The sequence below is a fragment of the Mytilus galloprovincialis genome, chromosome 9 (assembly GCF_965363235.1).
Source record: "Mytilus galloprovincialis chromosome 9, xbMytGall1.hap1.1, whole genome shotgun sequence".
Taxonomy (NCBI): Eukaryota; Metazoa; Mollusca; class Bivalvia; order Mytilida; family Mytilidae; genus Mytilus; species Mytilus galloprovincialis.
The window spans coordinates 5,530,489-5,550,426 of NC_134846.1; the positions used below are offsets into that span (position 1 = coordinate 5,530,489).

Genomic DNA, 19,938 nt, shown 5'->3' on the forward strand with positions numbered 1-19,938 from the left:
CAAAACAAAAATTCAAAAGATACAAACATAATTGGTTCAAAAGTTTATATCAGTACATGTAGAATAAGAATCTGAACAAACAAACCAAGCTAGCACACCTTGATTTTTATATTAAAGTTGTTAATGAAGCTTGTTAATTTAAAAAACTTTTACTTATTCATTATGAATAAAACAAGCATTTATATTAAGTCTTACTATATAAATTATTGAATTCACTTGATTCTAAAAGGATATAATTTTAACACAGTATCATAAGTGACCTTTGAATAAACCTTACTGGTATATTGTGATAGCATTGATTTTGTAGATCTAAATTTTCTAATATATAGATAGATGTTATACATTTATGAAAAGTTATGGTCCTAAACTTCCTGTTTCTATTACGAAATTATATTTTGGCATTTGAAGAGATCCTGCTTTTTCTCAGACTGTTTATGATGTCTATTATTAAATCTGTAAGATGTGTACTGGTTGGTACTTTAGTCTGGAAGATCATGATTTATTTATTAGTTGCTATTGGTTTTGAACAAGCTTGTAAGTTACTGCCAGTACTCTTAGATCGGTACTTTGATCTTTGTCTTTTAAGCTAGGTTTTTTTTTCAGGTTCATCTTTATCTTCCCCAGTAGTCAATCCATTTCAAACGATTTTTCAATTGTTCCATCTTGTGCAGTGACATGACTCTGCTAGATTAGAGAGAGGGTTGAGGGCTCACTTCATAAAAATTAGGGATAGGGTTGAGATTTCACAAAACATGTTTAAACCTGTCACATTTTTTCGCCTGTCCCAAGTCAGGAGCCTCTGGCCTTTGTTTGTGTTGTATGTTTTATTAAATCTAAGTCATTTGTATGTTTTAGAGTTTATGTCGACAATAAAGACAGTTTTTAGAGCTTAGTATGACATTCAACATCACTGAACTCATTTTTTTAAGGGGCCAGCTGAGGCCTAACTCCAGGTGCTGTTATCTGCTCTTTGGTTTGGTTATTGACATATCCCCCATTTCCATTCTCAATTTTAGTTAAATTAGGAGTCTATAATTTTGCGTTTGTCTTTTTTTATTGTCCGTTATAACTTTTTAGGGGCTATTCGTCATTATAAGAACTCAGAAACAAAAAAATCAAGAGGCATGATTTTAAACAAAACATTTTTGTTCCATTCTCTATTCTAAAAATGCATATTACCAACAAACAGCTGCAATAACTATGAGGGTGGTTTTTAGCAACCTTGACAAACCATGAGGGTCTTGTATGGTCGATGAACAACCACAGAATTACATAACTTTTACACTACTTCTTTCTCAAATTCTATTTTCATATAGATATTTGAGATAATGATAGAACTCAAAAGCCTAAGGCATGCATCATTTAATTTCATATCTATTATAATCCCACATGTTTCATGTGTAAGCAGCATATATCATATTTTACTCTTCCATTTTGAAGATCAAACTTTACAAAAGCAAATGAGTTTTTTTTTCTTCAAATTGTTTCAGTTCAACCTACACGTGACAAACCTAATATACATTTTTCTATAATTTCAGTACATTCATGCATACAATATTAATATCATGTAAAGTAAAGGTTTTTTAAAAAATGAAATCTATATATCTTTTGATTTTCTTTTTGCATTTTGCATGTTCAACACCTATAAATTCTGATATTATAAGTTTTTTGTTTTTACATAATAGTATGACAAAGCAAATTAAACACAAGAATGCTTAGTTTCTATGACCCTTTAATAGTTTTCTCTTTCAGAACGGAAGAATTTATAACCACATACTATAGTGAACAAACATCTCAATTTCCTATTTCTTCCAGCAGTCTTTTCATGAGAAGTTGTCACGTAGGGAATTTGATTGGAACTAAGATAACGAAATATTAGACATGACACTCAGAAATGCACTTCTAAAAAAAACCCTGATAAGAATAAACACAATGAGATTAGTATCATTCCTCATCAGTATTTCTATTTTAGACAGAGATGCTACTATATTTACTTCTGATCCAACTTAATTTAGGACTGAGTCAATATAGACAATAGGATATATTAAAGTGAACATCTATCAGTTTAACAATACATCACAGCTGGTGGTAGTACTACTCTGTTAATTATACTCTAACTGTACTTCTCAATTAGTCTGCTCTTATGACATCTGTAAATGTCATTTCTAACAGGGAGGCTTTCATTGAACTCCAGAGGATTCATTCGTCAAAACCGTTGTCATTTCTAACAGGGAGACTTTCATTGAACTCCCGAGGATTCGTCAAAACGGCTGTCATTTCTTATATATCATTTACAACCTTAAGATGCTCTTTGTCTTCTATTAAAACAGATGTCATTAAAAAGGAATTCATATTTGTTGTTTAGATACTTTGATGATCAGATTAAAAATGCTTTTTAAGATTGGGTCAAAATTCTAAAATTTGATGGAACAATCTGTATGATTTATTTCAATAGGCAAATCTTATCAATATTTTAAGAATTTCAAATGAACATGTATGGTGGCTTAAATAATTCAAAATGTGTGAAAGTCTCAAATGTCCAGGTTACACATAGCGACTGATCAATGTCAATGGTTTACAATATAGTTGCAATTATAAAAGGTTGGAAATTTTGTTGGAAAATAAATTCCCATAGTCCTGAAAATGTGAAAAATTCTTCAAACAATTCTATTATAGTAGGCACACAACTTCAAAACTTTAAACTCACTCTTTTTTATCATCAAAATGTACATTTTTCAAAGGGTAAATGGATTCAAAATTTTGAGCTACAAAGTCAAAGAGGGACGAAAGATACCAAAGGGACAGTCAAACTCATAAATCTAAAACAAACTGACAAAGCCATGGCTAAAAATGAAAAAAACAAACAAACAACAGCACACAGGACATAACATAGAAAACTAAAGAATAAACAACACGAACCCCACCAAAAAACTAGGGGTGATCTCAGGTGCTCCGGAAGGGTAAGCAGATCCTGCTCCACATGCGACACCCGTCGTATTCCTATGTGATAACAAATCCGGTAAATAGTCTAATTCTGTAGGTCACATTCATGAAAGGGAAGGGGATTGTAGTTACGACGTAAGGAACATATCCGATATCATTTGTGAAACGGTTATTCCATAACGGTCAACCAACTCGTGATGGCGTCCGTAAAATTTACGAAGGGATGATTTCAACTTCACCATTTGGAACTCTTGGTTCAATAGCTTCCTTGTGAGCAGCAACCCTCTATCAAGAAAATCATGATAGGAAATGCAAGCACGGGAATATCGTATCAATTGGGAGATATATACCCCGTATGCAGGTGCTGCTGGAATGTTGCTACTTGGAAAGTTCACAATTGGAAAGCTGAAATCATCTCTTTTGTCGTAAAGTTTTGTTTTCAACCGACCCTCATTGTCAATTTCTAGATGTAGGTCAAGATATGAGGCCGACTTAACTGTATCTGTAGTATCCTTTATCTCTAGCTCCATTGGATAGATGCGTTCCACATAGTCACCAAATCTTGAATTATTTAGTGAAAGAACATCATCTATATAGCGAAAAGTAGAGTTAAAGGATATTGCTAACTTCTTATCTTTCTTCCTAAGAAGTTCCTGCATGAAGTCAGCCTCATAATAATAAAGAAACAAGTCGACAAGTAGAGGGGCACAGTTTGTTCCCATTGGAAGCCGACAGTCTGTTGAAAAACACGTCCTCCGAACGTAACAAATATGTTGTCAATCAAGAAATCAAGCATCTTGATAATATCAGTTTCAGAGAATTTTTTGTTCGAATCAGTGATCCTTTACAAAGTAGGATTTGTCCCTCACTAAGACAAGATACTTGTATCTACGTTGGCCATTCTTTTTTACGAAGGAAAGCAATACCAACTCTTTCAATTTGTCTTTTAGTTTGGAATGTGGAATACTAGTGTACAGAGTAGAAAAGTCAAATGTTTTAATACTGTTACAAGATGAAAGAGAGTTAGATTGTATGTACTCTAAAAGATGTTTGGAATTTTTAAGTATCCACATCTGATTCACGCCCCCTCTAGAATAGGCAGTTTCACAATAACTTTGAAGCCTGTCTTTGATTGCTGATAAAATAGATGTTAATAATTTAGAAAGAGGTTTCGTGGAGCACTTGGAAGACCCAGCAATATACCGTTGCTTGTAAGGACACTTATGTAGTTTAGGTATCCAATACAGTGATGGCAGATCCAGTTCTTCATCTTTGGTTGAAATTTCAAAGGAACACAGAACAGACCTATGATTATCCAGGATTTCCTCTTTGGTAAGTGTCATGAGGGTATATGTTGAGTTTCCAAGTGAATTGTCAATACCTAATTCGTTTATCAAGCAGTTAATGTAATGAGTTTTACATACAACAAGAGTGCACACGCTGAAATGTCTCGCCTTCTTTACTTATCATTGATATTATGTTGATAGTCCTAAGTATAAAGCTTTATTAAAGACTGTCACATAAACTTAACATTAACCAAGATAACAAAACAAAGACCAATGAACCATGAAAATGAGTTCAAGGTCAGATGAACCATGCCAGGCAGACATGTACAGCTAACAATGCTTCCATACAACAAATATAGTTGACCTATTACTTATAGTTTAAAACAAGAGTGCACACGCTGAAATGTCTCGCCTTCTATACTAATCATTGATATTATGTTGATAGTCCTAAGTATAAAGCTAAGCTTTATTACAACTCACTTACTGTCACATAAACTTAACATTAACCAAGATAACTAAACAAAGACCAATGAACCTTGAAAAAGAGGTCAAGGTCAGATGAACCATGCCAGGCAGACAGGTACAGCTAACAATGCTTCTATACAACATATATAGTTGACACATTACTTATAGTTTAAGAAAAATAGACCAAAACACAAACACTTTACACTGTGCAATGAACCGTGAAAATGAGGTCACGGTTAAATAAAACCTGCTCGACTGACATAAAGATCATAAAATATTTCCATACACCAAATATAGTTGACCTATGGCATAAAGCATTAGATAAAAAGACCAAAACTCAAAAACTTAACTTTGACCACTGAACCATGAAAATGAGGTCAAGGTCACATGACATCTGCCCGCTAAACATGAACACTTAACAATCATTCCATACAACAAATATAGTAGACCTATTGCATATGGTATGAGAAAAACAGACCAAAACACAAAAATTTAACTATAACCACTGAACCATGAAAATGAGGTCAAGGTCAGATGACACCTGCCAGTTGGACATGTACACCTTACAGTCCTTTCATACACCGAATATACTAGCCCTATTGCTTATAGTATCTGAGATATGGACTTGACCACCAAAACTTAACCTTGTTCACTGATCCATGAAATGAGGTCGAGGTCAAGTGAAAACTGTCTGACAGACACGAGGACCTTGCAAGGTACGCACATATCAAATATAGTTATCCTATTACTTATAATAAGAGAGAATTCAACATTACAAAAAATTTGAACTTTTTTTTCAAGTGGTCACTGAACCATGAAAATGAGGTCAAGGACATTGGACATGTGACTGACGGAAAGTTCGTAACATGAGGCATCTATATACAAAGTATGAAGCATCCAGGTCTTCCACCTTCTAAAATATAAAGCTTTTAAGAAGTTAGCTAACGCCGCCGCCGTAGCCGCGGCCGCCGCCGTAGCCGCTGCCGGATCACTATCCCTATGTCGAGCTTTCTGCAACAAAAGTTGCAGGCTCGACAAAAACGATGTTGTTTGGGGCTTTATCTGCGGGGACAACAACATATTTGTCATGGAGGTAGGATAGGTGTTTTGCAACATTTTGGGTCTTTAAAGATTGACGTAGCATGGGCATTGATAGACCCATTCAGTTTCTTAATTCTGATTTGTATCAACGACCTCACTGCCTTAATCCATTCGGAAAGAGTGTCTACGTCTTCCTTCTCACGCTTAGCCCATTGCCTGGCATAATCCTCAACTGAATCCATCAAAATTTTAAAGTTGTATTTCCAATTGATGGATTTAGGCTCAAGATATTTCGGACCTTTCGATAACACATTTCGCAGAGACGTGTTATTAACAATGTTGAGGTCACTGGTAATAACGTGGCCAGCAGGATTATATGTGAATTGGGAACTAGCACAAGTGCAATCAGGAGGTTTAGACTTGAAGTCGTCAATATCGAGATCCTGCAAAACGTGTTTGTAATTGAAAATTTTAGTTGCAATAGGTTTGGTATAGGTATAAGAAATGATTGGTACAGACTGGTCTTTGAAATAAGGAGGTATTTTCGATTGAACTAAGTTGTGTTATAACTTAAATAAAAAAAAAACAATTCTTAGTACTGTGCCACTTTGCCTTAGAGAGATGTCATAAGAAATGGAATAAATCCTTGATTTCTGCAGATGAATGTTATTCAGATTTTGCTGTGTTAGCTATTTGTAGCCAAATTGCTTGAACCTTTTTAGTAATTACAATGACTTATTTCCAATCCCTTTCAAATCATAGCAATAAAAACGATTCTTGTAGCTGTCATGAAAACTTATATTTATACTAAAAGTTGTCAGCTAACCAATTAACAAAAGCTGTAATCAAAAAGACAGCACATTTCTGGCCTCAGCGAATAAATAAGACGTAGCCATTCCTTCTTTGCAGAAACGATAATCACGATTTCTATTTTCTCTTCAATTATAGAGCCTTGTGATCTGTTCGTATGGTTGTTATGTTTACCTATATCCAAAGTAGTCGTTAATTTCACGCACATTAATTTCATTCCTGGAAACTAGCGATGTTGTCATTCAGTAATGGAAACAGGATTTCCTTGCTAAATGAAAATTGTTAGTCTATTTATCAACAAATTGGAACATGGGCGCTCCCTACTCAAAGGTCTTGTAGTTATAATTAAACACGAAATGAAGGATCTTGTATTGAATATTAATGACAAGTTTTCTTAAAAAGACAAATACTGTTTTCATCTTGGAAATGTTGATAACATTGATTTTCCGTGATCCCACAATCCCTTCATTTCCAGACACACCTACTTTTAATTAAACTCAAATAAGAATAAGCTGCCTATCAAACAAACAAGATGAAATAGTATTCAAAAATTATTATTTTTTCAACAACTGACCCTGGCTGTATATCTTACCAAGTGTAAGATGATTTAAATTAAGATAAAAATAGTGAAAAAGGTGAAAATCGATTGAGTAAGACACATTTGCAAAGGCGGTTTTAGATTTCAATTTTTCATTCAATGCATATGTGATCTTGTGAGACTTGAAAACCCAATTTTAAGAATAATCTATTTGATAAAATTGTATGATGACCTTGGTTCCTTTGTTTTGGTAAGTTGCTGTGTCAAACATTCCTTCTTTGTTTATTATGCTGACTAGTACCAATTTCTAATGCGACAAGATTACAAGCTGGTTTTTTATGTTGTTTTTTTTACATTCAAAAAATTCACTGCATTAAAATATTGTCTGAGTACTTTCCAGATAAAATATACTGTATATATACATTCCTTTTCCTATGACACTTAATTATCATAAAACTTATTGTAATAAATGGATCCTCAAGGCTCTTCAACTTTGTACTTGTTTGGCTTTATAACTTTTTTGATATGAGCGTCACTGATGAGTCTTATGTAGAGGAAACGTGCGTCTGGTGTACTAAATTATAATCCTGGTACCTTTGATAACTAATTAGATACTGTATTTCATGTTTTGTTAAAGGTCATAAGGACACAAATGTTGCTGAACATAACTGTCGTATAAAAGACTGCACTGAGAACTAAAGAAAATTCAGTACATAAATCAAATAGGACTTAATCTATACATAAAGTTTCAACTACCATTATCTATAACTCTTATATAATATTGTACTTCATTTATTCTTTAACAGATTAATATTTGATTTTTTTACATCTCTTAATTTCAAATATTTCATCAAATTTTGATAACTTTCAGACAATTTATTAAGGAACATGCATTAAACAAACTAATATACTCAGTTTATTTTTCTGTCTATTTATCTAACAAACGAGGAACCAACATTGTCTAACAAACCAAGAACCATAAAGACATTTAATTAATGTATATACATCACATCTATTTCCTTAAGAAAACTATATGTCCATAATACATCATCAGCTTAAAGTATTCTAGGATCAAATGCTATAAAAGTTACCCATTATTTCCTAAATTTATCAATAATTCTATTTATCGCTATCGTTTGATGGAATCTTAATATTAAACCAAGTAAATAAGGTATATAAATTAATCAAACGCTTCCTGGTCCTACTGGGATATTTCACCCACGCTAGCTGACCTCTGTGGCTGACCTCGTAGGCAATACGCGGAAGAATTCAGAAATTGCTGCATGAATATTATAAATGATAAAACTGAATAAAACTGATTTGCAAACTTGGTGCTGTCATAAAAACAGAGATTTTACAGAAAATCTATTTCTCCCGATGAATGAAATCCTGTTACTAATTCAAATCCTCATCAATTCAGAAGCAATGAAAACTGTTATAGTACAGGATAGAATAATTTTTGCAATTTCTAATAACAATTCTTTACATACGTACGGAAAGGTTTATATAGAAAATAACTGCAATTTTACCTGCTAATGATTATTTTCAGAACAATGAGAATAATAAAAAGTATGTTCCCCTTAGTGACAACATTGTCAGCAACATAAAAATATCAACTTCTCTCTGTATCAAAAGATATTTTTAGTTCATTAATTTTCCCCATTCAGACCACGACTCTCATTAAAGTTGCAACAGGATCTAAATTCTCTGAAAGGTGTCATTTATATTACCATAGAGATATTAGTATATGTACAAATTAGAAGATGTGGTATGATTGCTAATGAGACAACTCACCACCACAGAGCAAATAATGTAGAAGTTAAAAACTATAGGTCACTGTATGGACTTCAACAATCAGCAAAACCAACACCACTTTGTAAACTTAAAAGCCCCAAAGTTATGAATGTTTAGCAATTTAAACAAGAAATCTAAAGGCCTGATTTATGGACAAAACTATAAAAAAAAATAAAGAATGTGTCCACATTACATGGATGCCCCATATGCATTGTCATTTTCTGTTTAGTGGACCATGAAATTGTGGTAAAAAAAGTATTATTTGACATTAAAATAAAATGATCATATCATAGAGTACATGTGTACTAAGTTTCAAGTTGATTGGACCTTCAACTTCATCAAAAACTACCTTGCCAAAAACTTCAACCTGAAGTGGAACAGATGAACAGACCCACAGGCCGAAAAAATATGTCTCTCGGTGGGGTATACAAACAATGTGAAATACAGCAACAAACAACCACTGATTTACAAGCTCCTGACGAAGTAGGACAGGCACAATCAGGATGTAGCAGGGTTGATAGAACACCTAATGACATAACTAGAGTTAAGATGACCAAGAGGTCACATACATCAGATTTATAAGCATACTGTTTCTATGCTAATGCTAACGTTTTCTGCCGTTTACAATGTAATAAAAGTCCGATCCAAATACAAGAAGAGAAATGTATGTGCATCATCAGCAGAAATTTTAATACATAACTTTTTCTGGCAATATGCAGACTTATCATATAAATGTCAGCTTCTTCTTGAATATTTTGATGGACTCACATAAAATACAAGAATAACCCTCTCGTCTCTACTGAATAACCTCAGGGAAGACTTGCATTAATATACCATGTAAGGTACTACAGTTTAACTGTGGGGTAAATTTAGGGATATTCTCTGGTATTTGAAACAGAAGATATTAAAATTCATAAGTACTATCAACTGTTTAAGAACTTTTAGAAGGGTTTTAAACTGAATTTCATTGCTTAACTTTTGTTCTTAAGTTTGCTGCTGTTTTTCTAGGACATAAAATGACCAGGGTGATAAATATGTGGACTTACTTGTTAATACATGACAGACAGGTCATTTCACTGGGGTGCATGGATTCTACATTACAATACTGGACTGGTTCATCACTGGGGATAAAATCTTCAAAACAATACAGTTCTGGCTCATTGTCATGTGCAGGGTAACTGAAATCAAACAGTAAAATATAGAGTTCTGATTCATAATGTCCTGACCTACAGTGTAACTGAAATAAGCAGGAAAATAATAAAAAGTTCTGATTCATAATGTCCTGATTCATAATGTACAGAGCTAATAGTACGGGTAACTGAAATCAAACATTAAAATTAAATGTTTTGAACAATGTCATTGTAGATAAAACTTATCAAAAGAATAGCTTTAATTCATTAAGTTCTTGTAAAAATACTTTACAAGAGCTAAAGACCATTTGATGTCATTCCTAGGTTTTAAGACACTGAGTTCTATTTTGTTCTAATCTTGCATATTTTTGAGCAGTGTGTTGTTTTCATTGTCATCTTTTTATTTCTTATGTAATAATTTTTCTGATACAAACAAAAATTGCAATTTTCCAAGTTATAAAGGGGAACAACTCTAGTTTGGTAGGTGACTCGCTACCATCAAATTTAAGTTCTCAGCATTGTGAACAAGTTTCATAATATTTGAATGAGCACTACTTAAGTTATAGTGCAGAAAGGAATATTGGACAGACAGACCAATGGTCAAGGGTAACACTAAATCCCATCTTTGCCTAGCAGCAGAGGGATAAAAAATACTTACAGACACAGTTCTCTGATATACTAAAATATATATGGTTTAAATAAATTGATTGAATTAGTTCATGTTAAAATAATCACCACATGATTAGCATTCTTAGCATACTGTCAATACATTGTGATTGTTGTTATAAAACAAAAGTACAGTTGCCTCCCTTTGCATAGCTACACGGACACTTTATGCAAAACAGTCATTAAATCTTTTTCAACTACATGTACTTTTATAATGAGTCTTATGCTGCTGCTGGCACTTTGCTTGGAGTAAATGAAGAAACTCCAGAAAGACGCGTGAAAACTTGTGTGACATAAGACAGACTGACAACCACGTAATTGTCAAAAAAGACATAAAGTTCATTTTTAGTATAGTTCTTTGTAATGAGGTAATCAAATCCAAATCCCAATAGGATGTATGGATAACATTTTCTTATTTTTCTTGGTAAATGAAAAATGTTTTATATTTATTACAAATATCACAGTATGAAAGTTCCCAAGGGAGCTAATTACTACTAATTATTCTGCTTTAATTAGACACGATAGAAACTGTTTTGATGGTTAACTAAGAATGTTGTTTTGATGCTATAACTTATTTCACTGAGTTGAATAATTTTTGAGGTCTCAAACTTGATTAAGATCTTACTGTGTCAGGGTTGTAAAAAAATATCTACTAATTAACAGCTGTGCCACGAACACATGATAACCATTTATTGTGCATATTGAAATTGTTGCAATGCAACAATTAGAAGAATAAAATTAACCAGAATAATTTGGTCTTTATATTGCACTATGATGGTTTCATTTATCCCTGATCAAATACATGAACAATCAGCATCTGAGTGTAATTTTCATCACCTAGTTAGGGACGACATCAAAAGTTCAACATAGGATAAAAGACTTAATTCACATAGTTTTTTCATTGACCCCCACACCCCACCCTTAACTTAATTTGGGAAAAATTGATTTACCTATATGGATATATGTAAAATCGATTTTGGATTAACAAAACTTGCAGCAATGTTGACCCCCACCCCCAATCTATTTGATTTAAGTTTTTTATCCTACATCGATCTTTTGATGTCTTCCCTTGATTGCGATGAGAAAATGTTGTAAAAGCAAACATATACTATAATATATAGAGGCAATTTCATGATAAGTATATTTAACCAAATTCATATAAAACTGGGTAATTTAGCTTAATAGGCCTTTAAAAGTCTTTGAATGGTACCAGTACTAATCATTGAAACTCATATCTTTTAGTTATTTCTGTTGTAGAGTAACTATCTCATTGATATATATCCCATATCTTTATTTATTCAAGCTTTCCAATTATTATATCTGAGTATCATGGTTATGCCAATAAAAATATTTGTGGAAGATTACATGAGTTGTCTCCCATTGAACATCACATTTATCAATTCATGACTGTAGTATTTGATGACCAGACAGTCAACTTTAAAAAGTAAATAGACTAACATGCAACTGTGTTCTAAATACATTTTGAGGTATGACTGAAAGATACATAAACAACAATTTTGTCTGAAGTAAAATTAATTGTGTTTGTTGAAACAGTTGGGTTTTCTTTTTACTGTTAAAATACCTATTTATGTTTTAATATCAAAATGATACATAAATAAGACTTTTAAATGTTATGTTCAATGGGAGACAACTCGTGTAATCTTTCACATATTTTGATTAAATTTGTGTCAGTAGTTTCTGGGAAGATTTTTGTAAAAGATTACAATGGGTTGTCTGATTTGTCTGATAGATAGATCTTGACCTGATGAACAATTTTACGCTTTGTCAGATTTGATCTAAATGCAATTTTTTCTAAAGATACAAGCCTGAACATCTATATTTTACCCCTATGTTCCGAAGTTAGCCATGGTGGCGATCTTGGTTGGCGGGCTGAGTCATTGGACACATTTTTTTTACTAGATACCAAAAAGATGTTTTTGGCCAAGTTTGGTTAAAAATGGTCAATTAATTTCAAAGGAGAAGATTATTGTAAAAGTTAAAGGACGACTGATGCCAAGTGATGAGAAAAGCTCATTTGGCCTATAGGGCCAGGTGAGCTAAAAATGTGCAAGTCAATTTTAAACCACTTAGATCTTATTTCAATGTTATAATCAAACAGGCCTCTACATTAACATTTTTTCTAACTTGTCCCTTCGGACAAGTGGCAAGGAAATCAGCTTGTCCGAACTCTTAACTCGCTTGTCCGAATTCATAATTAAAAATCTAACATATTGATGATTTATGCAATAATAACACTTAGGCTTTGATTGTACCTAATAAAAGGAGCATTTTGTAATGTTATATGAATACCGCATCAAAATACATTTCATTATTTCAGAATAAAAGTTTTTTTGCAAGACTGTGTTCTCTGACTCAATGTCACTATCATTTGTCAATCATTAAATCATCATTTCTTCCCAAACCACTACGTTCCCCTATGGACCTATTCATTCTTTAGTAGTGGTATGGGTTAAACCAAGGACGTAAATACACCTGGCCACCTTGAACATGTATATGAGTAAACCTTTTTAATTTATTGATGATGTTAAAACAAGCTTTTACAATTTATTTTGATTTGTATATACATTGATATATATGATCATGAAGTACATACACATTTCACTAAAAAATCTGCCTTTTTAGATTTTTTTTTTTTTTTTTTTCATCTTAAATTTTTATATCATAGATCTTATCAAATAAAACCTTTTTTAATGTATTGTTATGCATAAAAGCAAAATCAAATGAAACATACTTTAATTTAATATTTTAAAGTTAAGGTAAAACTCCATATGGAGGTGCTCCTAATTCAAGGAAGCTTATACTAAGATACATTAACATTGGTTTCTTTCCCCTTACTTATATCCCCCTGGTCAATGGCTGCCACCATGTTCAATACTCCAAATCAGAGACATATTATACAAGTTTTATATGTCTCTGGTTCAATCAATGAATAATAATTTCATTAAGTATGATCAATAAAACAATCATTAATATTTTTGGGAATGTATAAGTCTTGAATTTGATCTATTTTTATCTGATCTTGTTTTTTCACTTGTCCCATCGGACAAGTAGTATGGTGAATCTACTTGCCCGACACCTGTGTCCACTTGTCCCGGACAATCGGACAAGCGTTAATGTCAAGCCCTGTCAAACTTTGATTTTACACAATAACTAGAATGAGTTACCTATATCAGTTAGAGTTATCTCCCATTAAACAGCCAGTGAACAAGAAAGTGGTAAAAATTAAAATAAAAAGGTGGAAAATCTGTAGTTACATTTAGGTCAAGAGACAGTGATCTACAACATGTATTTTTCTAGCAATCAGTTACAATATATTAATAATCACTTCTCAATGATGTAAATTTCCAACATATCGAAGAACTGTCAAAGGATTAATCATTGAAACCATACATGTACATGTAAATGTAATTAGTTACAGTTCAAGATGCTGTTAAAAGATAGATTTCCGGTAATTATAGGGATGAAACTGACTCAGCTAAAATGAAGATGGTACAGACCTTTGTTTATTGTTGTTCAAGACTGTATGTTGACTGTTTTTAATTTAATTTGGTAGAAATATGTAACAACTTTAGACAAAAAATTAAATCTTGTGTTCAATAGTCAGAAAATAAAAATGTGTTTTAACAAAATTATACCCAATAGAAAATGTGACAATTCCTCTTATATATTAGTAATAAAAATTCTTTAAATTTGACAAAAAATGACCCCAGAATATCCTTTTGAAAAATATGTGGTTCTATTTGAATTATATTATATTGTGAAAACTTATGAATGAAGAATACTATATGTATTTCCATGCACTGTATTTAACTTTAAAATACCAATACAGTTGTTTCTGATACAACTTAAAAGGACATTAAATAAATTTCTTCTATAACTAGTGCATAACATTGCATGACTACCTTAATTAATTTTAAAAGCAAAAGTACAGACCACTTCTGTACTGATTCATCACTAAAGAAAGCTATTTTTTCTTTTACCGATATAAATAATTTGTCTGAGTTACAAAACAATGAAATTGTCTTAAACCAAGTATAGGACCATAAAGAACATCTTCTCAGGAAGCAGTGATTTACTGGGGCAGTAATAAGCTAACGGTGTTATAGTTAATAATTATGATATTACATTCTCCATTATCAACATATTTACCTCCCAGAAGTAAAAGTACAATAGCACAGGGAATTGACCCCTTACACTTTGTTTTCAACCTATCAAGATCATGGAGGTATTCATATAAGCTTGAGCTTGTCTTTGTCCTAATGGCTAAGACAGACTGAAGATCACATTTGGGAATAAGTCTTGTTTGTTTTGTCAATATGTTTTAAATTTCATTAATTCTGAATTCTAAAATTTTCAAATGCAATTACATTTTAACATTTATGGTAATTCACAGGCAAAAGATACCATTTAACTAACAAGTTGAAAACAAACCAACAAAGCTATGGTAAATAATGTTGAAAAAAACCCAACAAAATGGAGAACAACAGTTTAAACGAAACCTAACATAGAAAACTTAACACCTAATGGAACACAAATTCAACCAAAAATTATAGTGATCTCAGATGCTCTGACAATGTTGCTGTAAACACAGTCATATATACTGTGTAACAACATCCAATAACAAAAACAAATAAAACAAGTCTGCACCAAAAAACTTTTTCAACTACTAGTCCAAAGACCATTATTCTGAATTTTTTCTTATTGGTCCTAACAAAGTTTTGCAAAAACTTACTAGTCCAAATGAAATTTTTCTAGTCTGGCTAACCGTGCAAACTGAAACAATATCAATCTACCAAATAAATTATATATTTTTTCAATTATAAAAGCATTTTTATCATAAACCATCTATCAGCAATTTTCATAATAAATTTTCTAATCGGTTATAATTGAAATTTAGCCACCTAAAACTTGCCACTTCATCAAGCACTCACTATTGTCTTTTAAATATTTAATAAAGTTCGCCTTAACTTTGATTTTTTTATGTTTTATTTGCAATTTAAACATCACAAAGTTGATAGAACATTTGTTGCAAGCCTTTCAATTATACATGAAGAACAAAAAGAGCTGATTTACTTCCTGGTTAGGTTAAATAAAAAGGAAATTAAATACTAAAAATAACTTATAAACTGCTTGGTTATGTTTTTGGATTTTCCAAGTATGATAGTCTAAACCAGTATTGAAGTTTTTGTATTTAAGTCAAAATTAAATTTTAGTACAAACAAAAGAAATAACTTATATGGGAAAACAATAAAGAATCAAACAAAAATAATTGAAGGCCATTCAATTTAAAATTCTTTCATGCAACCTTGTAACCACTGTGAGTTAGTTGTTGAGATCTCTTTTCTTATTAACTGAGCAAGTATCAAAATTGGTAATGGAAACATGTAATGTGTCAAAGACACAACATCCCAGCCAAAGAGCAGTACACTGCCAAAGTCCACCAATTGTTCTTCAAGGCAGTTAGAAAATCCCGTCCACATATCCCCATAATTTTTTTTTTAACTTTGAACTTTTAAATAAATAAAATTGAGAATGGAAATGGGGAATGTGCCAAAAAGACAACAACCCGACCATAGAGCAGACAACAGCAGAAGGTCACCAACAGGTCTTCAATGCAACTAGAAATTCTCGAACCCGGAGGCGTCCTTCAGCTGGCCCTAAACAGATATATACTGGTTCAGTGATAATGAACACCATACTAAACTCCAAATGTGTTTATTCTAAATTTATAAAAGCAGAAATAACCTCGATATAAATTTGTCAGTAAAAAATATTGTGACCAGTTTTACTTTATAAAATTCTTTTTCTACAAATCGTAGTACAACAGCTGTTCTTTGCCCTTAAAATTTCCAACAAAGCCATGGTATAAAAAAAAAAGAAAAAAAAAAAAGAACAAAATATCTGTTTATATTTGAAGTTTTCCCATTGATGAAGTTTTTCCTTAAACAAAGCATCCAGCATAAGCAGGACTCTTTTCCCCAATATCAAAAATTGTTTAAATTACCAGTTTAAATAATGTTATCTTATTAAATATTATAATAATTTTCAGATAATTCTCACAAGCAATAAAAAATCTACCATCTATATGTGTGGGGTACAAATTTTTCTTGATGACAAAAGTAATGCATGAAGTTTCAAAGTTGAAAAATTTAATGACAGCTTATAATACATAAATGATGAGGTTTAAAATTAATATGACCCTTTGAAAAATGACATTCATTTTTTTATATCTATAAAGTGATCAGCAAGTGTAGCTAGCATAATATTAAAACTTTACTCTCAAATTAAATCAATAAGTTTAATTAAAATGTGAGGCCAAAAATAACAGCTAAATTACAAAATTTTTATTTACAGGTAAAGGAAAAATTCTGAGAGTAGTGAAGAGTCGAGGGAACACTTTTTATCAACTTATCATTTTAACGGCTTGGCTTCTGATTAACGTTCTAGTATGGCCTTTAACAGGATGCAAAATAAAAACTCTCAAGTCATTGCAAGTTTAAGACAGCCAAAAGCATCAGTTTGAGCGGATTTTTTTGCAAACTGACATCATTTGACATAGAGAGTCAATCATATAAGACAACACCATATGGTATCAACAATTTTATCCAAATCAATGACAAATATTTTATTTTGAAATCATTGGCGGATCCAGGGGGGGGGGGGGTGTTCCTTGGGGGGGGGGGGGTTGGAACCCCCCTTTAATTTGGCCGATCAATGCATTTGAATGGGGACATATAGTTGGAACCCACCACCAACCCCCCTTTGTCCTGGATTGGGAACCCCCCTTTTAAAATGGCTGGATCCGCCCCTGGAAATCAACAGACTATTAATGAATATTTGCCTTGTAGACACTAAAAATTAATTTTGGTTAATACAAAAAAACAATGTCATGTTATTTTTTAGAATTAGACAAAACCAATTTAACGTATTTATTTAATTTTCTATGAATATATTCTGGACAAACCTGTTATTTTGTGGTAGATCACTATTTATATCATAGATTTCTGGTTGTTTGTTTACATTACGTCTGTACTGATGTGGCGCCATCTGATAGCCGCTCCTTGCCACGTCAGAGACCCTGGACATCATTCAGCCATTCATCTTTAGGTTTCACAGCCTACAATAAAGTTAAAAGATACAAAATTATAATATTTGCAAAGAAGCGTGTGTATCCATAGAATCATTCCTTGCTCTTACTACCACCTTTCCATATTCAGTAAACTACACAATCTAAGTCATTTATTAATTCTAGAAAGGCATATACAACATATATAGAACAGTCGTATCATATTGAACATGTGAACTAAGTTTTTATTGATGTGACCACACATTCATAGTTTTCAACAAGGAGCAAAACCCATACTGTATTGTTATCTATAAAAGGCCATGACATGACAACATGTGAATCAATTCAAACAAGAAAACCAACTACCAGATTCAGGATAAAACAATAAATAAAAACAAATATGACAAACAGCAACCATGTTAGCTTATGTTAAAGCAAGGATTTATTGATGTATTGCATCTGGGGATCAAAGTCATAGTGTCTCACAAAATTAATGTCACAAAATAAACATGTGCACAAAATAATGTTTATTGGTAGGGAATCTTGGCACAAAACATTTTTAATTAGGAAAAAAGTATTGTTACAAGAAATAGCTCTTTGTTACTTTGTTAACTAATGTATTTAAAACAAGCTAACAAATGTGATGTAACGAGATAAACACACATCATATATCAAAACTTTGTTCTTCTTCAATAATTTGTAAAAAAAAATTTAATGAACAATAACCTTTCTGTTTTCCAAAATTAGACATCATATTTTTATTCATTTTTACCACAACATAAGGTGGCCATTCTTACAGTAATTTAATATACTCTGAACTAATGTTTCAAATCTTTCCATTCATGTCGCCCAATCTAGACTGATCCATGTAATAAATGGATATTGAAAGTAAATCTGTATTTTCAATATCGTAGAACATTTAGACTGGGTGTTATTGGAGAAAACTAATACACCGATTAGATCTCAATAAACATGCATATCAATCAAAATCTTGTTATGGAGATTATATCAAAACATTGATAACATTTCTAAAGAAATTTCATTGTTACATAATGTCATTTGCAATTTGAGGTACAAATGAATGTTTTGTGACGATTTAATAAATCTACCAGAAGTAAGCCAAATCACTTCTATGTGGTTTTCATTTCTACTCAGCCCAAAGGTTTGTTTTTTTAATATGAAAGTATTATGACATTATGCCTTCATTATTTATTATAATATTGAGGTATTAATTAACACATATTATAAAAATGTTATTAAACTTCAAGTCTGATTTTGACTCCCACATTTTTTTATTTGTGCACCACTGATAATTGAAGCACATGTAGAATAAATAGGTCTTCAATGCAGTACATACATAGGGACTGTCATCTGTTACCATTACTACCTTTCTTAAGTTCACTGTTTCAGATTTTGATTACTTACTTGCAGAGCAGAAATAATTTGTGCAATTCTGTCAAGCTATTTATAGATTAACTCACTGATATAAACAGAAATGACCAAGTCAATAACTTGATATCAGAAACTCCAAATTTCACTCATATCAAAAATGTGTGTTCAATAGAAATTTCCGTCGAGCGTATTTGAAGAAGTTGAGAATTCACAAAAATTGTGACACATACAAAAAGAATAATGAAGACAATGGATATGCCAGTCTCTCTTTGTCACAAAATATTCTTTTCTGTCAGACAAAACAAATGCATCTAAATCTAAACTAGATTTTCAGAAATTGAATTTCTTCCATTTTAAGCCAGTAATTACTCCATGTTACATACCATATATGCTGATGTATTATCCATATGCAGACAAAACAATTACAACATCATTATTTGTAAGATATCATATTTCACAATTACATGTCATAATAAAGTGGTCTGAAAAAAGGCGCAATTATTTCAAAAAACAAAAATACAGATGACATACATAAACCATAAATTACATACATAATTAATTGTTTTCTCACTACTGAACCTGAAAAGATTGAATGAGGTTACTGTGGCTACACATAAATAATGGAGTTTTGCCTGAACTTTCCAAACATTTATTATCTTGAGAATTGTGACACGGGCCAGTGAGGTTAATACAGACATTTGCATCCTAAAGCCCCAAGAAACACCTGTCATAGTGATATAAACCATATTTATATTTCAAGAGCAAATATTAAAGATATAATCTCCT

General features: G+C 31.9%; 1 protein-coding gene across 4 annotated transcripts in view; it reads right to left on the minus strand.

Moving 5' to 3' along the window:
- The window catches only part of LOC143044300 (ankyrin repeat and fibronectin type-III domain-containing protein 1-like), a 188,991-nt gene that overhangs the window by 106,571 nt on the left and 62,482 nt on the right, over positions 1 to 19,938 (minus strand). For all 4 annotated transcript variants that reach the window (XM_076216243.1, XM_076216244.1, XM_076216242.1 and 1 more), the window contains exons 2-3: positions 17,659 to 17,811; positions 9,924 to 10,055 (exon numbers count right to left, since the gene is read on the minus strand). In XM_076216243.1, the coding sequence (XP_076072358.1) occupies positions 9,924 to 10,055; positions 17,659 to 17,783 (257 nt within the window). In that variant the 5' untranslated portion in view covers positions 17,784 to 17,811. The remainder of the gene's footprint in view (positions 1 to 9,923; positions 10,056 to 17,658; positions 17,812 to 19,938) is intronic.